The sequence below is a fragment of the Balaenoptera acutorostrata genome, chromosome 1 (assembly GCF_949987535.1).
Source record: "Balaenoptera acutorostrata chromosome 1, mBalAcu1.1, whole genome shotgun sequence".
Taxonomy (NCBI): Eukaryota; Metazoa; Chordata; class Mammalia; order Artiodactyla; family Balaenopteridae; genus Balaenoptera; species Balaenoptera acutorostrata.
The window spans coordinates 96548060-96571066 of NC_080064.1; the positions used below are offsets into that span (position 1 = coordinate 96548060).

The following is a 23007-nucleotide window of genomic DNA, read 5'->3' on the forward strand; positions in this document are numbered from 1 at the left end:
AAATGGAGGTAAGAAAATTGCTACATAAATGTTTTTAATATTCTAGCACTTAAGTTTCCAGCTTAAAAGAGCCCACGAAGTATCCAGCAAAATGAAGTAAAATAGACCTACTCTGATGTGTATCATCATGAAGTTTTAGAACATCAGGGAAGACAAAGTCCTAAAAAATCCCAGAATGGAAAAAGCAGCAGTCCTCATACAAAGGATCATATCACAATGGCATCAGACTTTTCAATATGTATGTGAGCATGTAGCAATGACTCCGAAACTCTGAGGAATGATTTCCATTCTAGAATTCTATACTCAGCTATACTAACAAGTCAAATGTGAAATATTTAGACACGCAAGATCTCAGAAACTTCTACTCTGATGTACCCGTTTTCAGAAAACTACATGAGATCCTAAAACAGGGGATCCAATACAGGGAACAGGCAAAGGAAACTCCCAGGAGAATGGTGAAGGAAAGTCCCAGGACTCTCTAGGCCTGAATAAAATGACTTAGAAGCAATGAATATAAAGTGAACCAGGAGTGATCTTGGAGGGGTGTCTCCCAGGGGGAAAAAAAAAATGGAAAGAGAAAGTACCTAATATTTTTTACTGTAATGAGGAGTTTTATGATTTTACAGTTCTGTCACAGCATCTGCAGATAGTTTAGTACCAACAAAACTAAGCATGTATACACATACACATGCACACTAAAAATGAGGCAATTACTCCCCCCATGAAAAACAAAAAAGTTTTGTGAAAGGAAATATATTCATATTATATGACTCAGTTGTAAATAACATTTACATGGCCATAGTAATGTTAACACGGAATACCGATTTAAACAAAAATTGATGTATATTAGAAGAAGGTGTAGACAAAATTAATGTGTTGTGGCTAAGGTATGGTAGCTAAATCTAATTGGCAGGGAATCAAGGGATAATAAAAACAGCAATAGAAGCAGATTATTCAGAAATGTGGAGATACATAGCAAAAGAAACAGCTAACTAGGTTGAAAATGGCAGCCTACTGGAAACAGAAGTCATGAACAAAGATGGGTAAGAGAGGGGATTCTGTTTTGTTTTAAGCCTTGAAGTGCTATTTGTCCTTTTAAACCATGTATGTATATTACTTTGATAAAAATAAAAACCAATTTTAAAATTTGAGTTCTAGTTTGGGGGGTACACAAAACAAGTGTTATAGGAACTGTAATAAAGAAGCAAATATTAGATAAACTTATATTCTTAAGTATAAAACTAGAGTTTTTGATACTAAATGTATAAAGCTAATTCCTGTAAACATCCAAATGCCAAAAGCAAGTTATGCATTTTAAAACGAACTACTCCCAAAGGTGTTTAATGTTATAATAGAGGAAGAAAATGCTCAACTATTCCCATTGCATAAATTAACACTTGTCTACTGATAACAAGATGAAAATTTTTCTCTGACTACTGAAAATATAAATATGCAAGAAGTCTCAATTGCTGTAACTACCAGAGCTGCCAAGACTGTCTTGCTGCAATCATTCCACCATGTCAGAAAACATCTTCTTGTGCCCTGGATGTCTGTGAATTAAAAGATTATTTGTTGAAAGGTACCAATGGCAAGGGAAAAAACTGGGGAGGAATAAAGCCTAAAACTGTACGACCTCTGAGTAAGATGGCTTATAAAAAAAACAGAATTGCCTTGGTGGTGGTAAGAAAGCAAAAAGAAAAATAGGAGAATAAAGACTATTAAGAGACACAGAAGTTAGTAGAAGAGAATATAGATAAATGAAGGCAGATCAGAAAAAACAATTTGGTAGGTAATAAACTGTAAAAACTTTCATTTGTAAGGCTCCAAAGAGAAGTTCAACTTTCCAAGTTTATTTATTAGTATGAAGTTAACATTTCCAGGTCTAACAAAGTAAAGCACTTACATTTGGTTTCCACAAGAAGGTGATTCCTCAAGAAAAGGTATGTGATTTATTGATCCAGGATTACTAGGAGTGCTTGTGTGAATATCTGGAGCATCATGTGTTAATCTCTGACTAGAGTCTTGGGATGGTGTAGAAAAACTAGTGATGGAAGAATTAGTAGATCCATTGCCTTTGTTCCCATTACATTGCTGGTTGAGTGCTGGCACCTCATTACCAAGGCTATCCATTCCAATATTTAATTCACCTAGCTTTTGAATGGACCTATAAAATAAAACAACGTAATTATATTAAAATTAAAACTTAGTCATATTCCTAACATATAGAAAACTGAAAATTTGAGAGGGTAAATACATGCACATATAACATATAATATATGACAAGTTTAGTACTAAAAATTACCATCATCAGTTTAAGACATAACCAAGAAACCGAAAGAAGATCCAAATTTTCCTATAGTATACCACTGTAAAGGAGATAGGCATAATGGGTATCATTGATTTTTTTTTTTAAAGCACCTTTTACCATAAAAAACAGAAAAAAAAAATCTGTTTCTTCTCCAGTATAACTTTGGTTCAATTTTCAACATGAAAATTAATTTCCCAAAATAATAAAAATATCACCACTATCAAATTTCTCACCAACAAAACAAAACAAGCCATTTTCATTTCATCTGTCTAGTAATGTCATATTAACTGAGAAATGGATGACTAGAACAGGTCATGATGGGACAAAGTCAAGTGGCATCCCTATTATCCGCACATTCACTCATTCATTCATTTATTCATTCTACAAAAACTATTTGCCAGGCTCTGATCTAGGCACTAGTGAGATAAAACAGGGAGCAAAACAAGGTGGCCTTGGGGTCTTTCCCTCACCGCAAGTCTCCCTACGTCAGGGTAGCCTGACTCCTTATGCTGGACTCAGGGCTCCAAAGGGCACAGAGGAAGCTGCCAGGCTGTCTTAAGATTTAGACCAGAACTGGCCCAGAATCACTTTCTCCAGCCTAGATTTAGTATGAGAGAGGACTACATAAGGGATGTAACTACCAAGGGGTATTGTGGCTCACTGTATTTTCTAATTTTTCTACATTAAACATTAGTGTTCGTGTGTGTGCTTGTGCATGCGTGCATGTGTATGTTTAGGGCTTAAAAAAGACTTTAAAAGAGCAGTTTAATATTATTAAAGGAGTTGGCAGCCATTACTAAATATTTATCAGTTAAAATGTTTAACTAGACAGTACTTCTAATCTTCTATGAAACACTAATCCTGTGAAATGCTCCCCATAAAAAAAGAGCCTGAGGTCAAATAAATGTGGGAAATGCTAAGTACAAAGAATCTAAAATGCAAATATCATATTGATTCTCTCAAAGTGGGGAGGACAGGGAAGGGGCAGAATATGCCTATAATAAGTGCCAATTATTAGTAACAGAAACAAAATATCAAGAGGTATAAAGTAGTGATACACTACTGTTAATAATAATCCTATCATGCTTTAGTTGATTTTTTTCAGTAAGTTCTATTATAGAACATGACTCTTATTTCTCTGCCTCTTTCTATGCCTCTGGGAAGGAAGAAACAAAATTTAATTCTGGAAACTGTGCTCTGCTGCTAGAATGATTTGGAAGACTAAAACATTAAGGGGAAAAAAGTATATTTTAATTTCTAGATTCTATCTCTATTCAATTTGTCCTTGGTATTAGTCAGGTACTTTAATGTCCTGGTACAGGCTCAGATATATAAAGTCTAGAAAAAAAGGATTGAACTATTATTTTAAAGAGTTAGAAAACAGAATAGATAAGAAAAGGTTAAGACAACAACAGAGGGCTTCCCTGGTGGCACAGTGGTTAAGAATCTGCCTGCCAATGCAGGGGACACAGGTTCAAGCCCTGGTCCAGGAAGATCCCACATGCAGTGGAGCAACTAAGCCCGTGCACCACAACTACTGAGCCTGCGCTCTAGAGCCCGCGAGCCACAACTACTGAGTCCTGCCACAACTACTGAAGCTCACGTGCCTAGAGCCCATGCTCCACAACAAGAGAAGCCACCGCCACGAGAAGCCCGTGCACCGGAACGAAGAGTAGCCCCCGCTCGCCACAACTAGAGAAAGCCCGGGCGTGGCAATGAAAACCCAATGCAGCCAAAAAAAAAAAAAAGACAGCAACAGAGAATTTATATGAAACTAATTTATGAAAACTTAGGATAAACACCCATTCATATTTATTTATAATAGACCTGGTTATCCTATGGATTTTTATAACATACTTACCTTTAGTACAATTTAAAATTCTAATCTCTAAAGAAATTGAGAACAGTTGTTAAATAATAAATATGCTCTAAACTGATCCTAAATTATAAGAAATAATTTGAATTCTATATATAATTGTCTTTAAAGGAAGAATAAACCATCTTGAATAGTTTAACTTTTTTTCTGAGAAAGGACATCCTTACTACTACCAGAATCACAGATCCTTGCCACTTCATGTTCTGACTTAATGCTAGGTATCTGCTTTCACTGAAAAGCAAAACAGTCAGGAAGTCAAACTGCAACCATGACTTTTACTGGTATGAAGACGACATCCAAGAACTAGAAGTAGCAATTCATCAAATTACGATAATCTTCATAAGCCACTGACTTGATCAGAGGTGATAAGAAAACGACCCTCAAACTGAATGTTCAGAGGCCTACCTAGACTCTATAGATTACCACTATACAAGTTCCTTGTGTGAAGGTTTGAAGACAGGATCAGTTTCAGGCTCACTGACTTGCATAACACGCAGAGTGTCAAGCAGATTACTTCCAATGTTACTGAACCAAGTAAAGACAGTCGCCACTGCATTGCCATATTATAATCATGATGATAGCCAACATTTATGGCATACCTCCTATATGCTAGAAATTATTCTAAGTAATTTTTTATGTATGTTAATTCAATCTTCCAACAACCCTTGCTCATTTAAATATACATATTCAGGCTTCCCTGGTGGTGCAGTGGTTAGGAATCCGCCTGCCAATGCAGGGGACACAGGTTCGAGCCCTGGTCCAGGAAGATCCCACATGCCATGCAGCAACTAAGCCCGTGCACCACAACTACTGAGCCTGTGCTCTAGAGCCCGCTAGCCACAACTACTCAGCCCATGTGCCACAACTACTGAAGCCAACGCTTCTAGAGCCCATGCTCCGCAACAAGAGAATCCACCACAATGAGAAGCCCGCACACCGCAATGAAGAGTAGCCCCGGCTCGCCGCAATGAAGACCCAACGTGGCCAAAAATAAATAAATTAATTTTTATAAATAAATAATAAATAAACAAACATATTCTGGTTTACTGATTTCTAAAAAAAAAAAATGTTACCATATATTTACCTCCTATAGTTAAAAATAATATAAGTTCATACTGTCTTGGCAGAAATTACAAGAAAGAATCATTTTAATATACTGAATTCAATAGAATCTGAAAGTTTAAGCTCTCAAAATAACAATAAAAATAACAGGTAACACTTAATATAGTGCTTACTCTATGCCAGGTACTGTTTTAAGCACTTCACGTGGATTAACGCGTTTAATCTTCATGGCAACCCTGTGAAATAGATGAGGAAACAAGCAAATAGAAGGTAGTAACATCCCCTAGGTCCTCAGCTACCCTGGGACAGGGCTGGATCCAGAAGTAGTCTACTTCCAGGCTGTGTGCTGAAACCACCACTCTCACTGCTCCCTTTGCTTAGATGTGAAAGGCCATTTAAAGGGAAGAAGGACAAAACTAGATGAGCCCTCAGAATGCTGTGACTGGAAGAGATTAAGTAACTCCACACTACTTGAAACACTTAAAAAGCCTTAAAATTTCAAACTATACATGGCAAGTAGCAGTTACTGCATGCTCTTAATAGCTTTTAAATAATTCCTTATATTTAAAAAAGTGACTAAAAAGACCAACCTATTGAGGAATTGTTCGGTAAGATTCTGCTGCTGATCAGGACCATCCTCCTGATTCACACCTCCTTCAAGCAGCATCTGTTGGTATATCTGTCGCTGTTGCTCCTTCTGTTCTAAATGCTGTTGATAGCGTAATCTTTGCCTATAATATTCTTGAAATTGTTCTGTTGAATCTCGAAGCTTAAAAATATTAGAAAAAATAATATATTTGAGCAGACTACAATTGAATATGTCACCACTCAACAGTAACTTCTATAAGTGCTGAATAAAACATACAGATAGCTATAAATAACAATCGGAAAATACTTAATATATTGGCTCTTTGAAAAATAACATAGTATCCATGAGTCTTAACAGTCAAGTAGATCAGATCAGTTAATTTGCTGAATTCCACAGCAAGAAATTGACCAAAATGAATGGTCATCCTGGATCCCTAACACCAAATAAAAATACAAGTTACAGTTGTCACAAGGGAGACATAGAGAATACAAATGTAGATAAAGACAAACACAAATCTATCTATATTACTAGAAAAAAAAAATACTTACTGAGGGACTACATTAATATTTAATAAGCACAATATTAATCTTATCCAACACACTTAATTTAAGCATGTAAGTGGCTTAATAGGTTACTCTGGAGGGAAGCTTATAAAATTTCCCTCAAAAACAATACTTTAATTCAAACAGCCTTTCACAAGAAGTAGAATAAAGGGGTGTTAAACTTAGCAGTCTCAACATTCCTTCCTCACTCTTCTAGAAGCCAACTTAAAGGACTTAGATATCATAGTGAATTCAAATACTGGCAAAGAAAGACTCCTGCCAAGCCGGAGTCTGGTCACATTACACAGGTCACGTGAATTGGAACAAATCAGTCATCTCTAAACTTGGCCAACACTGATAATAAGCTTATCTAAGAGTCTTGTACCGCTAACTAAAGCTAAAACTGTCTCCCTTTTCCAGAAAATAGTAACAGTCCCCCTTTATTTCATAACATAGCAATAACTCTGAGACAAAATTATCTGTATGTCCTTTAAAAAAACTTTTTGTGGTAAAATAAATACAAATATTGTAATTTTAACCATTTTTCAGTGTACAATTCAGTGGCATTTGATTCATAGTGTTGTACAACCATCACTATTATCTATTTCCAAAAATTTTCATCACCCCAAACAGAAATTCCATAACCTTTAAGCAATAACTCCCCATTTCCCTCTCCCCCTAACCCCTGCTAACTTCTACTTTCTGTCTCTATAAATTTGCCTATCCTAGATATTTCATATAAATGGAATCATACAATATTTGTCCTTTTGTGTCTGGCTTATTTCACTTAACACGATGTTTTAAAGGTTCATCCAAGTTGTAGCATATTTTTTTTTATGGCTGAATAATATCCCATTGTATGGATATATCACTTTTGTTTATCCATTAACTTGTGGATGGACATGGGTTATTTCTACCTTTTGGCCACTATAAATAATGCTGCTATGAACATGGATGTACAGATATGTTTGAATCCTTGCTTTCAACGCCTTTGGGTATATACCTAGAAGTGCAATGACTGGGTCATACAGTAATTCTATATTTAGCTTTTTGAGGTACTATGAAACCACAGTGACAGCACCATTTTACATACCAACCAGCAACGTATGAGGGCTCAAATTTCTCTATTTCCTCATCAACACGTGTTATTTTCCATTGCTTTGATTTTAGCCATTTTAGTAGTTGTGAAGTTATATTTCATTGTGGTTTTGATTTACGTTTCCCTAATGACAAGTGATGTTAGGCATCTTCTTCATGTACTTTTTGCCCATTTATAGACATTTAGCCAATTTGCAGAAGTGTCTATTCAAGTCCTTTTTTACATTGGATTTTTTTGTTGTTGAGTTGTAGTAGTTCTTTACATATTCTAGATATTAAACTCTTGCCAGATAAATGATTTGCAAATATTTTTCCCATTCTGTAGGCTGTCCTTTCACTTTCTTGATAATGTCCTTTGATGCACAAAAGGTTTTTTTTAAAATATTTATTTATTTATTTTGGCTGCCCTGGGTCTTAGTTGTGGCATGTGGGATCTTTAATTGCAGCATGCAGGCTCTTAGTTGCAGCATGCAGACTTCTTAGTTGTGGCACATGTGTGGGACCTAGTTCCCCAACCAAGGATCGAACCCAGGCCCCTTGCATTGGGCGCATGGAGTCTTACCCACTGGACCACCAGGGAAATCCAAAAGTTTTTAATTTTGATGAAGTCCAATTTATCAATTTTTACATTTGTTGCTTAAGCTTTGGTATCATACATAAGAACGCATTACAAAATCTAAGGTTGTGAAGATTTATCCCTTTGTTTTCTTCTAAGAGTTTTATACTTTTAGGTCCTATACTTAAGTTGTTGATCTACTTTTAGTTAATTTTTATATATGGTGTGAGGTAGAGGTCCAACTTCATTCTTTTGCATGTGGAAATCCAGTTGATCTAGCATCATCTGTTGAAAAGACTATTTTTTCTCCCACTGAATGGACTTGGCACCCTTGCCAATAATCAGTTGGCCATAGATATACGGAATTATTTCTGGTCTCTCAATTTATTCCATTGGTCTATATACCTATCCTTATACAAGTACCACACAGTTTGGATTACTGTAGCTTTGTAGTAAGTTTTGAAATTATGAAGTGTGAGTCCTACAACTTTGTTCTTCTTTTTTCAAAATTGTTTTGGCTATTCAAGGTCCCTTGCAATTCCATATGAATTGAGTATTGGCTTTTCCATTACTGCAAAAGAGGCGGTGGAATTTTTATAGGAATTGCATGGAATCTGTAAATAATACTGGGGTAGTACTGACATCTTAACAGTATTAAATCTTCCGATCCATTAACACAGAATGTCTTCAATTATTTAGATCTTCTTTAACTTCTTTCAGCAATGCTTTGTAGATTTTAGCATACAAGTCTTTCAACTCCTTAATTTATTCCCAGATATTTTATCCTTTTATATGCCATTGTAAATGAAATCGCTTTCTTAATTTCCTTTTCTGATTGTTCATTGTTGGTGTATAGAAACACAACTGATTTTTATGTGTTGATCTTGTACCCTGCAACTCTGCTGAACCTGTTTATAAGCTCTAGTAGCTGTCTTGTGAATTACTGATTATACATATAATATTCATGTCATCTGTGAATAGAGATAGCTTTACTTCTTCCTTTCCAATTTATTTCTTTTTCTGGTCTAACTGCTCTGGCTAGAACTTCTAATAAATGTTGAATAGCAGCAATGAAAGCAGGCATCCTTATCTTTGTTCCTGACCTTAGGGAGAAAGCTTTTAGTCATTAACTATTGAGTATGATGTTAGGTTGGTTTTACATAAATGATCTTCACCATGCTGAGGAAGTTCCATTCTATTCTTAGTTCTCTGAGAGCTTTGATCAGCAAAGTGTTTGATTTTGTCAAATGTCTTTTCTGAGATGATTGCATGTTGTTTCTTTTTTTCCTTCATTGTATTAATGTGATGTGTATTAAACTGATTGTTTTTTTATGTTGAACCACCTTGCATCCTGCAATCAATCCACTGGGTCAGAATGCACAATCCTTTTAATATGCTGATGGATTTGGTTTACCAGTATTTTGCTGATTTTTGCTTCTACGTTTATAAGAGGTATTGGTCTGTAGTTTTCTTTTCCTGTAATATTTTCAGTTGGTTTTGCTATAAGGGTAATGCTGGCCTCACAGAATGAGTTAGGAAGTGTTTCCTCCTCTTATATTTCTTGGAAAATTTTGAGGATTGCTAACGCTTCCTAAATGTTTGTAGAATTCACCAGTAAAGCCATCTTATCCCAGTCTTTTCTTTGTTGAGAAGTTTTTTCATTACTCATTCAATCTCTTTACTCATTATAGATCTGTTGAGATTTTCTATTTCTTTCTGAGTCAGTTTAGTAATTTGTGTTTCTAAGGAATTTGTCCATTTCATCTAAGTTATTTAATTTGTTGGCTTACAACTGGTCACAGTATTCTCTTATAATCTTTTTCATTATTGTAAGGTTGACAGTTTTATTTTTGATTTTAGTAATTTGTGTTTTCTTTTTCTTTGTCAGTCTAGCTAAGGGCTTGTCAATTTTATTGATCTTTTCAAAGAACCAACTTTTGGTTTTGTTGATTCCCTCTGTTGTTTTCCTTTTCTCTATTTTATTTCTCTCTCTTCTAATCTTTATTATTTCCTTCCTTCTGCTAGCTTTGGGTCTAGCTTGCTCTTCCTTTTCCTAGCTCTTCAAGGCATAAAATTAGGTTATTGATTTGAGATCTTTCTTCTTTTTTAATGTAAGCATTTGCAGCTATAAATTTTTCCCTGAGCACTGCTTTTGCTGCATTCCATAATTTTGTTGTATATTTGGTATGTTGTACTCATTTTCATTAGTCTCTAAGTATTTTCTAATTTCCCTTGTGATTTCTTCTTGGATCCAGTGGTTGTTTAAGAGTGTGTTGATTAATTTTTACAAATTTTGGATTTAAAAATTTTCCTTCTGCTATCAATTTCTAGCTTCATTCCACTGTGGTCAGAGGAGATACTTTACATGATTTCAAATCTTTTAAAAGTTATTGAGACTTGTTTTGCGTCCTAACACATGGTCTATCCTGAAGAACACTGCACGTGCACTGGAGAAGAATGTGTATTCTACTGTTGAGTGTCCTATAGATGTCTATTATGTCCAATTGGTTTACAGTGTTGTTCAAGTCCTCTATATCCTTACTGATCTTCTGTTAAATGTTCTATCCATTACTGCAAGTGGGGTATTGATGTCTCCAACTATTATTGCAGAACTGTCTATTTCTCCCTTCAGCTCTGCCAATGTTTGCCTCATATATTTCGGGATTCTGTTGTTTTGTGCATATCCATATGTACTTTTAAGAATAATTTTTCTACTTCATTCTAAATATTTAGTCAAAACCAAGAAAACTTACTCAACTTATTAAACCTACCTACTCACCCCTTATAAGTGGGATAATATATATAAGATAAAATTTACACCCTATTTCACAGTACAATTTCCTTCCCAAAGCACCACAGAAAAATAATCTGGAACTCTAAAGGCTTAGATAAAATATTATTCTATATTATAAATGTCATAATTTCTTGCTCATTAAATCTAATTAGCAAAATATAGAGCATATATCTTTAAAATACAAGCTGTCCACATTTAATGCAAGTTCAATTACGTGAGTGCTCAAACATGTAGGAGCAATGTCAACTGTGATATTTTAAATTGTTAATAAATCCATCCATTAAAAATGCTCCAAAATATAGTGATAACTAAAAATACTATAAATTCTTAAGGAAGAGGGGAGAAAATGATCTAATAAATAAGAAAATCTAGATATTCTCTCTCCTACTCTCAAATATCAGAAAATTCTTTTTAAGTTCTATCCAAGCAAATAGTATCACTTCTTACAAAGAGAATAACTCTAAAAGACTCGAGGTGTAGTAAATATTACCTCATTTTTTTCTTGCTTAGCTGGTCCTGGATTCTGTGCTCCATTTGCAGGCTCTTTTTCTGAAACTGAACTCTGGCCCAGGATTTCACTGCTGATAGGCCGCTGTGCCTCAACAGGTGTATCACTTCAGGGCAAAAAACAAAAAGGAAGAGGTAGGGGTAAAGAAAAACATATTGTAGTTAGAGAAATTTTAATTTAAAAAGTGAGTATTTAGCCTAAGTGTTTATCAAATGCACAAAAACAGATTTTTAAATTTTACTTTCTTCTCTTAAGTACACTATGTAAGGGATTTTTAAAAATAGAATGTGCTTATAATGGAAGAGCACAGGATTATTAAGCAAGGAGGGTAGGGGTTCCCATCTAAAATAATGTGTGTGGCCTTGGGAAAATCACTTACATTCTCTGTGGCTCAGCTTCACCTACAAATTAATAGGTTAGATGACCTAATGCCTACATTCTCTTAAAGAACTCTTAATCTGTTATTTTGTTATCCAAACATCAATTTTCTTTCCTCTAATATATTTCAATAAAATTTTAAGAATAGCTGAGATTTTATTAAAAGGCTTTCTTTGCACTTAACGCAAAAGCTAAACATACCTCTTTCAAATTTAAAAAAAAATTTTTATACTAATTATTTTTATTTATTTAAAATTTATTTAAAATTTATTTTATTTTTGGCTGCATTGAGTCTTTGTTGCTGCGCGCAGGCTTTCTCTAGTTGCGGCAAGCAAGGGCTGCTCTTCATTGCAGTGTGTGGGCTTCTCATTGCAGTGGCTTCTCTTGTTGCGGAGCACAGGCTCTAGGCGTGCAGGCTTCAGTAGTTGTGGCACACGGGCTCACTAGTTGTGGCTCGTAGGCTCTAGAGCGCAGGCTCAGTAGTTGTGGCGCACTGGCTTAGTTGCTCCACAGCATGTGGGATCTTCCCAAACCAGGGCTTGAACCATGTCCCCTGCACTGGCAGGCGGATTCTTAACCACTGCACCACTGGGGAAGTCCCCAAATATTTTTAATGTATACTAATTAGTAAACTTGATGTCTTATGTCAGGTTGTTCCTAACGGTCTTCTAAAATACTAGCAATTTCTACTTCTCATAGTTATGCTGTTCAAAGTTTTTAATAACTAAGATTATCCAAAGATGACAAATACCACATTCACATAGATTACCTATCAGTAAAAGGCACCATAGGAACAAGTACAAAAGTAAAGTGATTTTTGTCTTCAATGAATTTGATTAGGAGATGACTTCCTAATGGCCTCTCCAGGCAGAAGTATGTAAGACATATCAAAATATAGGTCTAGGGTTTAGGAGAGCAGAGCTAGACAGTCATCTTCACAAAGGCACCATTAGTTAGGAGCCTAGTAGTCTTAAGTACCTAAACATACATACACACACATGCACCCTGAGGAGGAAGTAGAAAGACCTGGGAAGAGTTTTCAGCTACCAGACTGTGCTGTAAGCTGCTAATGACCATAGGAAGCCCCATTTTAGTCCATAAATTAGAATTTGTAAGAGTTATTAACTGTATAGAGATAGAATAAAACAACCTTTATAAAGTAACATTTGATTTAATTTTGCAATTTACACAGCACTTCCACATGCATTATCTCATTTAACTTGCAAAATAACCTGTAAAACAGGTTAAAACTCCCATTTCACACATGAGGAAACAGACTCAAAAAAGTCATTTTCCCAAAAATACACAGTAAATAAAGCTAGGACTTGAATCCAGGTCTTCAGACTCCAAATTCAATGCTGGCACATGTCTGAGAATAGATCTTTTTTCCTGCCATTTAATTTTGAGACTATTATATTGTATAGTCACAGCTTGTGTATTTCAGCTGATTTTTATTCCTTTTTTATTTTGAGTTGGTTTCTGTTCGAGTGAAAATATATCCTTCAAACTACCACACACTCTTTTATAAACTTTTCTTCTGTGTTTTATCTTCTTCTTCACCATAGTAACTCAGTCATATCCTGGGGATGCAGCACAGTGCTAGCACAGAGTAGACAATCAAATATTTTTAAATGAATACTGACTTCAAATTACCATAAGCAGGAGTCTCTTTATATTGCGTTTTAACATAATTGATCTAACTGAGCTTTCCAATATTTTTTAATTACACCTAAAATATTCTTTAAAACCAGGTAAACTTTTTTCCAAAGTAAATTTTTATACTTTATCCACAGCACAATAGCTCTCCCATAGTATGTTATTAGTAGCCCTTTTGACACATTGTACTTTCCAAGGGTATGGACCCTGAACAGGGGAAATTTATATTTATTAAGCACTAAGCACATGCTTAGCACTGTGCAAGTCAACACTCTATTTTATAGAGGAGGTCACTGAGGCTCAGAGAGATTAAGTAACCATCCCAAGATCACACAGCTAGAAAATGGCAAGGCTACAGTTCAAACCCAAGTCTAACTCCAAAGACCATGTTCTATTCATTGTTCTACACTGCTTTGTCTCGTAAGTTTTCCAATTTCAGAGACATGACAGATGTTTTCTGGGTTATTACTACTGCTCAGCTAATAACACATACATTACTTACCTCTTGACATGTCACGTTTTACCCCACTGCTTATTCTATAATGGTCTAATAACTTATATTCCACTTCTTTCCATCTTTATTCAGTCATTCCTCAATTTATAATACTTTCTTTACATAGGGAATAGCACATGTAGAGTCAAATTTGGCTGGATTTTTGTGTGTCTTTTTTCTTTATAAAGGCAATCCCACTGGTGCACAATTCAAAACATGCTATTCATTATATCAACCAAGAAGATCCTATCATCTCATGTACTCAGAAGAATATCAGCAGTTCCCCCAGAATTGAAGCCCAGCATCCCAGACAATGAGAATTTTCTCTAAGGGGATCAGAAAGTCCAAGAAAACTTTAAGATAGTCTCTACCAATGCTCAAGATTCTCTACTTCTTTAGGATTTAGATAATAGGATGCTCCTATATTAAATTATATTCATTCATTTGTATCACTAGATATCATCTTTATCTTTCAAATATAAAATACAGAGCAATAAGATGCCTTAGGAAGTCACCCTAGGCTTTGGGAAGTCCCTCACTTAACTGATCCCAGAATCCTCTCCTCTCTTTAAAGAACATTAAAGAAAAATCACACCCACCCACCCCAACAATCTCACAGCAACTTAACAGAAAATGCTTCCATAAATATTTATCCTGTAATTCTTGTGCCTTAACCCTTAACTAAAGATCTCCTCCTGTTTTAATTAGAAACAGAAATTACAAGTCCAGTGCTCCTTCTTCAATAAAGAATGCCTCCAACTATCCTATATGAATAGTAAAAGGTTTAGGTTTAGTTTTTGTGCTTTTAATGAACTTATTGCAGTTGATAGTAATACTTCATAGCATCAACTCCGAGTATAGGAAACCAAGATGTGTCCCCAGTGGGTTTCCTGGAAAATGGAGGCAGGAAGTTTCCTAAGCCTTGAAATAAAGAACTGCTAATCAGGAAATTATTATTTCAAGCCAGGTTTGAAGGAAAAACTGAGTGGTAGTTTTAATACTTAATTTCCTCATGTATGTATATAAAGAATTACTAAAAAAAGATAAGTGGAAATAATCAGAGATTTTTATAAATATATGTTCAATACAGTAATATTTACAGGAAACAGTCTACTCTCCTACAATAAGGAACTAGGTAAAATTATGATCCAGTCATACAATGGAATACTGCACACACCATTAATCATTGACCTCAATAAATGTTTAAAAATATGGGAAAAAGTCATGATTTATCAAGTGAAAAAAGCAAATTATATGAAAATATATATAGCACCTTCTCAATTTTTAAAAATGTATTCATAGGAAAAATGTTGGTCATCTAAGTGCAAGATTGTGTGGGATTTTAATTCTCTTATTGATACCCTTCCATATTTTCCAAAATTTCTTCAATGCACATGTACTGCCTTTATAACCAACAAAATGATAATACGGGATATAAAAATAAAGGTTTTCCCTGATAATTGTAATTATCAAAATTTTTTAAATGCCTTATAAATAAAGTTTTAAAGACTAACTTTCAACTAAATGGACTTGAACATTTAGAAAACACACACACACACACACACACACACCAATTAGATTATCTCACACTTGGGGAGATCTCCCAATTTTCATGAGCAAATACTTACCGTTCAGGGGATTCTTCATAAATACTGTGACATTCTGTATTCTCAAGCATGAGACTTCTACTGAGGTTTTGTACCCCTGGATAATGGAAGTTAGCAAAGGAGTGTGACATTGGAGAAGTTTTGTTCCCAAGGTCTGAAATTCTCTTATCGTGACTGGTTAGTCCACAAGTGAGGCCATCTAAAGCAGGATTCAGAGAGCGGGTCATATAGGCATCAGCTGACTGAGGCCTTCTCATTGGAGATGATGGATAGGGAGAAAGTTTGCTGATAAGAGGAGTCAAAAGATCAGCATATGCAGCTTTTGTGGGTTTCAGAAGTTTGTCAACATGAATATTAAGCATTTTCTGTTCAAAAGCACAAGAGAAGACCGAAGATGGGAGATTCTGAAGCCATGACAATAAACTCAGATCCAAATCATCACAACCATTACCACATAAGAGGTCGATGCCAAGTAGTACTTCACTTTCTGTAATTTCTTCTCCAGTTGCTTTACTTTGACAAAATTCTACACAGCATTCATAAAGTAGGCCCTTCATTACAAGCTGAAATAAACGATTGTTACTTGCTTTAAAACCAGCCTCACTTAGCTTCCTATCAGCAGGGATGAATTCTGCAACCATGACACAAGCCTCTTCAAAACAGTGAACTCGTGCAGTGCTGGGATTCCAGTCCTTAAATTCAGCATGATTGGTCAGACGAGGCAAAGTCAAAAGCAAACAGAGCTTGCTGTAATCATCTTTAGAAGGACAGTACTCTTCTAGGGCATGTAAACATTGCACAGCTTCTTGCATGGTAAATTCCAGCTGTAAGAAAAACGTAAGTGATTGCTATAAAGAGAGATGCTATGAGATATGAAAACAATGAGAGTATTTTATTCAAATATAAAGACACTTTACGAACTTTCACAAACTGTTCAATTGCAAAAGGATAAACTCATGTCACAGAATACTCATATAATTGTGGGCTATTTAACAACTTTCAAGTCAGGAACCAAAATGTTTTTTACTCCTAAAATAAAGATTTTAAAATTTGGTTATTAGCACATTAAACTTTTACCTATAAAAAAAGTGTTGTAATTCAGACTTAATACCATTTTCAAATGTATAATTTTTTAAGAGTAAGGATAATTAAGTTTTCTAGCAATGAAACTGAAGCATGCCAAAATTCAATTATTTATTATAGCTTGCTATCACTCCAGCTTACTCAAAAAGCAAAAGAGCCATTCTCAAACTTACCTTAGGACAAATGTGTGTGGGGAAAGAAAACAAATCAAGAAAGGGAACACCTACAGTTCACTTCTACAAAAACAGTGCAGAGACAGAACAAAAGGAAGCTTAACTGAATAACAAATTACAATAATTTGTATAGTGAATATTATCTTAGGATCATAAGCTTTTTTTTTAAAGATTTTTTAAAATAAATTTATTTATTTATTTATTTATTTTTGGCTGCGTTGGGTCTTCGTTGCTGCATGCGGGCTTTCTCTAGTTGCGGCGAGCGGGGGCCACTCTTCATTGCGGTGCGTGGGCTTCTCATTGCGGTGGCTTCTCTGTTGCAGAGCACGGGCTCTAGATGCGCAGGCCTCAGCAGCTGTGGCACGTGGGCTCAGTAGCTGTGGCTTGCAGGCTCTAGAGCGCAGGCTTAGTAGTTGTGGCTCACGGGCTTAGTTGCTCCGCGGCATGTGGGATCTTCCCAGACCAGGGCTCGAACCCGTGTCCCCTGCATTGGCAGGCGGATTCTTACCCACTGCGCCACCAGGGAAGCCCCAGATCATAAGCTTTTGATGATGTAAGGAACCTTAGAGCTTGCATAGCACAGCTTCTATATCTTCCCTGTGGGAAAAGTTAGGGTGCAGATTTAACCTGAGTAATTCAGTTGGTTAGTGACGAAGACAGAATAAAAATTCTTATTGACTAATATTCCAGTGTTCTTTCCACTTTTTTCTTTTTTTTGGCCACACCATGCAGCACACAGAATCTTAGTTCCCCGACCAGGGATCAAACCCATGCCCCCTGCAGTGGAAGCGTGGAGTCTTAACCACTGGACTACGAGGGAAGTCCTTCTTTCCACTTTTAAACATCATTATCTGCAAACATTGCTCTATTTTTTCAATGATTACTTACTGGCACTTAATAAAAGTTTCTTTGGTTTTGGATACAACAATACTAATATTAAAACTTTAAAAGTATCTCTCTAATCAAAAAGAATTTAATATCATTAAATCTAAATTGTTATTAAAAATACACATTGGGGGCTTCCCTGGTGGCGCAGTGGTTGAGAATCCGCCTGCCAATGCAGGGGACACAGGTTCAAGCCCTGGTCTGGGGGGATCCCACATGCCGCGGAGCAACTGGGCCCATGAGCCACAATTGCTGAGCCTGCGCGTCTGGAGCCCGTGCTCCGCAACGAGAGGCCGCGATGATGGGAGGCCCGCGCACCGCGATGAAGAGTGGCCCCCGCTTGCCGCAGCTGGAGAGAGCCCTCGCACAGAAACGGGGGCCCAGCACAGCCAAAAATAAATTAATTAATTAATTAATTAAAAAAAAAAATACACATTGTATTAAAAAAACACCTTTGGGGAATTCCCTGGCGGTCCAGTGGTTAGGGCTCTGTGCTTTCACTGCTGAGGGCCCGGGTTCAATCCCTGGTCAGGGAACTAAGATTCTACAAGCTGCACTGTGCAGCCAAAAAAAAAAAAAAAGTTAAAAAACACACCTCTGGATCAAAGAAAGTACTGAAAAGACAGAAAGAGGAAGTAAACATAATCCACTTCTGGGATAAGAAAAGAAGCAATGATGTAGAGTCATCAAGTCAAACATCTTTTGCTATCTATATCACCTTAAACAAGAGGGGAGCACACACTCTCCAACCAGATAGCCACTCATTTATCATCTTTGCCTAAATCACAGAACAAATTCAGAAGCACTACAGACTGAAAGTACTACATCTGCAAAAGAGCAGATCTTGCCCCACAGCCGCTCATAAAAACTTTGAAAACTCATGGTACTAATCTTTTGTTTTAGTGAATAGAATACTTATGACTGAAACAAGACTGTGGCGCAAACCTTTAGGAATAAAAATCTTACATGCTGGGGCTCATCTTCTGCTGACATTGCGTTGTTAACACATAAAGCTTCTAAAAACTTCTGCTTCAGGATAATATAACGAAACCTGTGAAAAATAAAATATGAAACATTAAAATGATTAAAATCTGAATTATAGCAATGTCGAAGACTAGAAATGAAACTCAAGTTCCTAAAGTAAAACAGGCCAAGTTTTTCTTATAGGACTAATTATTTCTTTAAAAAAAGACTTTAAAAAATTAATTTCCCAATGTCTCAGAAATCAAATGTACTTATAAGTTACTGTAAGTACCTCTGCTTTCAGAAAATTCTTTCATTATTTTACAAAGCTGATCAAATTGAAGCCATAATTAAAATAATTTCAGTAGCAAGTAATCACAATTTAATACTCAAAGGAAGGATTTCTATTTGCAATATTAATTCTAAGCAATGAAGTTTTTATGCAAGATGTCAAATGTCACCTAATATGAAATCAAAATCCTTTATATTCCAAATATTTTATTTGCCAAAATATGTCCTCTTTTCTTTTCAAACATGAGAAAGGTCTAATAAAAATAGAGCTGAAAGGATAGGAAGGAATGAACAACATTGCTAAAAAACCGTAAGATAACTGTAGACTTAAAACTTTTTAAAAGGGATTTTTCAGAGAGGGGAAGGGAGTGTCTACCTGACTTCTCTATGAATCAAAAAATGTTGAATGCCTTAAGCACTTTAAAGAAAAGTGTTTCTAAGGGCTGAAAGAAAATAATAATGAACTTCACAGTCATTCTTTCAACCACTGTTGTAACAGCAAATATGTGTCCAATAAAACAAAATCCCTGCCTTCAGGAAGAGGGTCATCTAATGGAAGCAACCCAAGTACCCATCAACAGATAATCAGATTAAGAAGCTGTGGTGCGTGCGTGCATGTGTACACACATACACACACAATGAACTATTACTCAGCCATAAAAAAGAACAAAATAATGCCATTTGCAGCAACATGGATGGACTTAGAGATTGTCATACTGAGTGAAGTAAGTCAGACAGAAAAGGACAAATATCATATGATATCGCTTATATGTGGAATCTAAAAAAATGGTACAAATGAACTTATTTACAAAATAGAAATAGAGTTACAGATGTGAAAAACAAACTTACGGTTAACAGGGGGGAAGGGGAGGAGGGATAAATTGGGAGATTGGGATTGACATATACACACTACTCTATATAAAATAAATAACTAATAAAGACCTACTGTATAGCACAGGGAACTCTACTCAATACTCTGTAATGGCCTATATGGGAAAATAATCTAAAAAAGAGTGGATATATGTATAACTGAATCACTTTGCTGTACACCTGAAACTAACACAACATTGTAAATCAACTATACTTCAATAAAAATTTTTTTAAAAGTCACACAAGGAAGCAGAAAAAGAATGAAATATTGCCATCTGCAGAAACATTGATGAACCTAGAGAATATTGTGTTTACTGAAATAAGTCAGACAAAGAAAGACAAATACTATATGATAACACTTATATGTAGAATCTAAAAAGTAATACAAATGAATATATATACAAAACAGAAACAGACTCACAGACACAGAAAACAAACTGTGGTTACCAAAATGGGGGGGTGGGGAGGGATAAGTTAGGGGTATGAGATTAACAAAGGCAAACTACTATACATAAAATAGGTAAGCAACAAGGATTAACTGTATAGCACAGAGAATTATACCCAATATCTTGTAACAACCTATAATGGAATATAATCTGAAAAAATACTGAAACAATATGCTGTATACCTGAAACTAACACAATATTATAAATCAACTGTACTTCAATTTTTTAAAAAAAAGAAGAGGGTCATCTAATAAATTGCATGAAATATGTATAGGATTCAGCAAGATTTCAAAGGAGTATGAAACCAGATCTACCAGAAATAGTGAAGGTCTTACAAGAACTGACTCTTGGAAGATGATCAAGAATGTGCTATGTAAAGGCAGGAGATGATGTAAGAAACAGTATCCCAGATAAATGAAGAATGTATAAAAGCAAATAGGTATCAAATAGCATGGTTTATGGAGAATCAGAAACTAATATGAGGTTCCACTTCTGATAATGGTGGAGTAACTTGTATCTGGCTAACCTTTCTGCAAATAACAATTAAACCCTAGATTAAATATAAAAAATATTTGAAAGCACTGAATAAAAAAAAAAAACTGGCATAGCTAGAGTGAAGTCAATCCTTGAAAAAGGGAACTTTAGGGGGTGAGGCTGAAGGGTATAAGGCCTTCCAGCTGAGGGCAATCCCCAGTCCACACAGTGTGAGCTAGAACTCAGGCAGAAAGCTGCAGTTTTACAGGCTTTGGAGAAGTCAGGCTTTTGAGAAGTTCAGCTGCCAGAACAGCTGAAAAGTGGTGGGCAGGGTAGGAGGATCCAAAAAAAGAGGAAACCACAATGAAAAATACACCAAAATCTACTGTATAAACTGTGCCTAAATCCTTGGTCATCCCTAAAACTGAAGATGCAAGGGAGACTCCAAAGAGCCCAGGGAAAGCAACAGATTGAAGGCTAAATAACTGAGCAGAGATTTCATCTGGTGTCCAATAGGTGAGGGACAGAGTTTGCATTCTGAAGTACAACAAAGTAAACTCCCTGCATGAATAAAAATCAATACCTTCCAAAGGAAGATAACAGAAATCCAGAGTTTCAACAATGAATCCCAATGTGCAAAATACATTAAAAAATGACTAGATGTGAAAAAAGAGTGACTCACAGTTAAGAGAAAACTCAATCAATAGAAACTGAGCCTGATATAACCTAAAAGTTGGAATTAGCAAATAAGGACTATTAGTGAACAAGCAGTTACTAAAAATATGTTCAAGGGCTTATTGGGAAGTACAGTCACAATGAACAAACAGATAGGAATATCTCAGAGAAAAATTATAAATAAAAGTAAATTCTGGGCTTCCCTGGTGGCGCAGTGGTTGAGAATCTGCCTGCTAATGCAGGGGACACGGGTTCGAGCCCTGGTCTGGGAAGATCCCACATGCCACGGAGCAGCTGGGCCCGTGAGCCACAATTGCTGAGCCTGCGCGTCTGGAGCCTGTGCCCCGCGACGGGAGGGGCCGCGATAGAGAAAGGCCCGCGCACCGCGATGAAGAGCGGTCCCCGCACCGCGATGAAGAGTGGCCCCCGCTTGCCGCAACTGGAGAAAGCCCTCGCACGAACCGAAGACCCAACACAGCCAAAAATAAATAAATAAATAAATAAATAAATAAGAAAATCCTTTAAAAAAAAAAAAAAAAAATGTTCACCTTTTTAAAAAAAAAAAAAAAAAAAAAAAAAGTAAATTCTGCAACCAAAAAGTACAATATCTGAAATGAAAAATTCATTGTTTATGAGCAGATTGCTAATAACTGAAGAAAGTGTCAATAAACATTGAAGGTAAATCAACAGAAATAATCCAGACTGAAGAATACACAGAAAAAATGTTTTTTTAAAAAAGGAACAAAGCCTCAAAACTGTGGAACAATATCAATCTGTCTAATGTTGTATACTTAGAAGAAGAAAAAGGGGCAGAAAAAATGTTTGAAGATATAACTGCCAAAAACTTCCCAAACTTGATGAAAGACATAAACTTATAGATCCAAAAAGCTCAGCAAACCCCAAGCAGGAAAAAATACAAATAAATCACTTAGGCACATCAAAATCAAACTGCTGAAAACCAATGACAAGGAGAAAATCTTGAAGGCAGCCAGTAGAAGAAGAATAAAAAGAAAAAAAGAAACATTACATACAAGAGAATTAAGGATAATTGTTTGTCAGAAATAATGGAGGCCAGGAAACAATGGAATGACATCTTTAAATTCTTTGTACTATCATGAAGAAACAACTGCTTCAGACATGGCCCTTGTGATGTTTTATATATACACACTGTTGACTAAGGGGTTTATATATCAGATGTTCAACTAATTGAAGTACACGCAAGCTGTCCTCGAGAAGTGCTCCAACTCAATGGGATTGAGTGTACTATTTGCTAGGAAAGCTAAAAGTCTTGTTTTTAAATTTTTGTTTATTGTTTTGTTTTGCTCAACTTCTACCAATGATAAGACACTAAAAATTTCAGATGAAATCTTACCTTTTTTTGTCAAATTTTTCCATACATTCTAGAGGCTGAATGAACTGAAGAACTTCATCCCATTGACCATCAAGGATTAGCTGCCTACATAAAGAAAAATCCACACATGCTATCAGATTTGTGTTACACTAATTAAAAGCAGAAGAGATGACAAGATAGCATTAGAACTTCACAAAGCAGGCATTGAGAATAACATTTTACTTGGTTTCTCAACCACTATAATAAACTTTTTCACAACTTATTTGTAACAACATATACTATTTGAGAAGAATTTGTGAATCTGCACCCACTCCTCATTCTAAAATATG

The 23007-nt window shown here is 35.7% G+C and overlaps 1 protein-coding gene across 3 annotated transcripts in view; it reads right to left on the bottom strand.

The window, feature by feature from the left end:
• Positions 1 to 23007, bottom strand: part of WDR47 (WD repeat domain 47) — a 56272-nt gene that overhangs the window by 12797 nt on the left and 20468 nt on the right. For all 3 annotated transcript variants that reach the window (XM_057528115.1, XM_007169480.2, XM_007169481.3), the window contains exons 3-8: positions 22700 to 22783; positions 18575 to 18659; positions 15489 to 16291; positions 11316 to 11439; positions 5837 to 6015; positions 1904 to 2164 (exon numbers count right to left, since the gene is read on the bottom strand). In XM_057528115.1, coding sequence (XP_057384098.1) covers positions 1904 to 2164; positions 5837 to 6015; positions 11316 to 11439; positions 15489 to 16291; positions 18575 to 18659; positions 22700 to 22783 — 1536 coding nt within the window. The remainder of the gene's footprint in view (positions 1 to 1903; positions 2165 to 5836; positions 6016 to 11315; positions 11440 to 15488; positions 16292 to 18574; positions 18660 to 22699; positions 22784 to 23007) is intronic.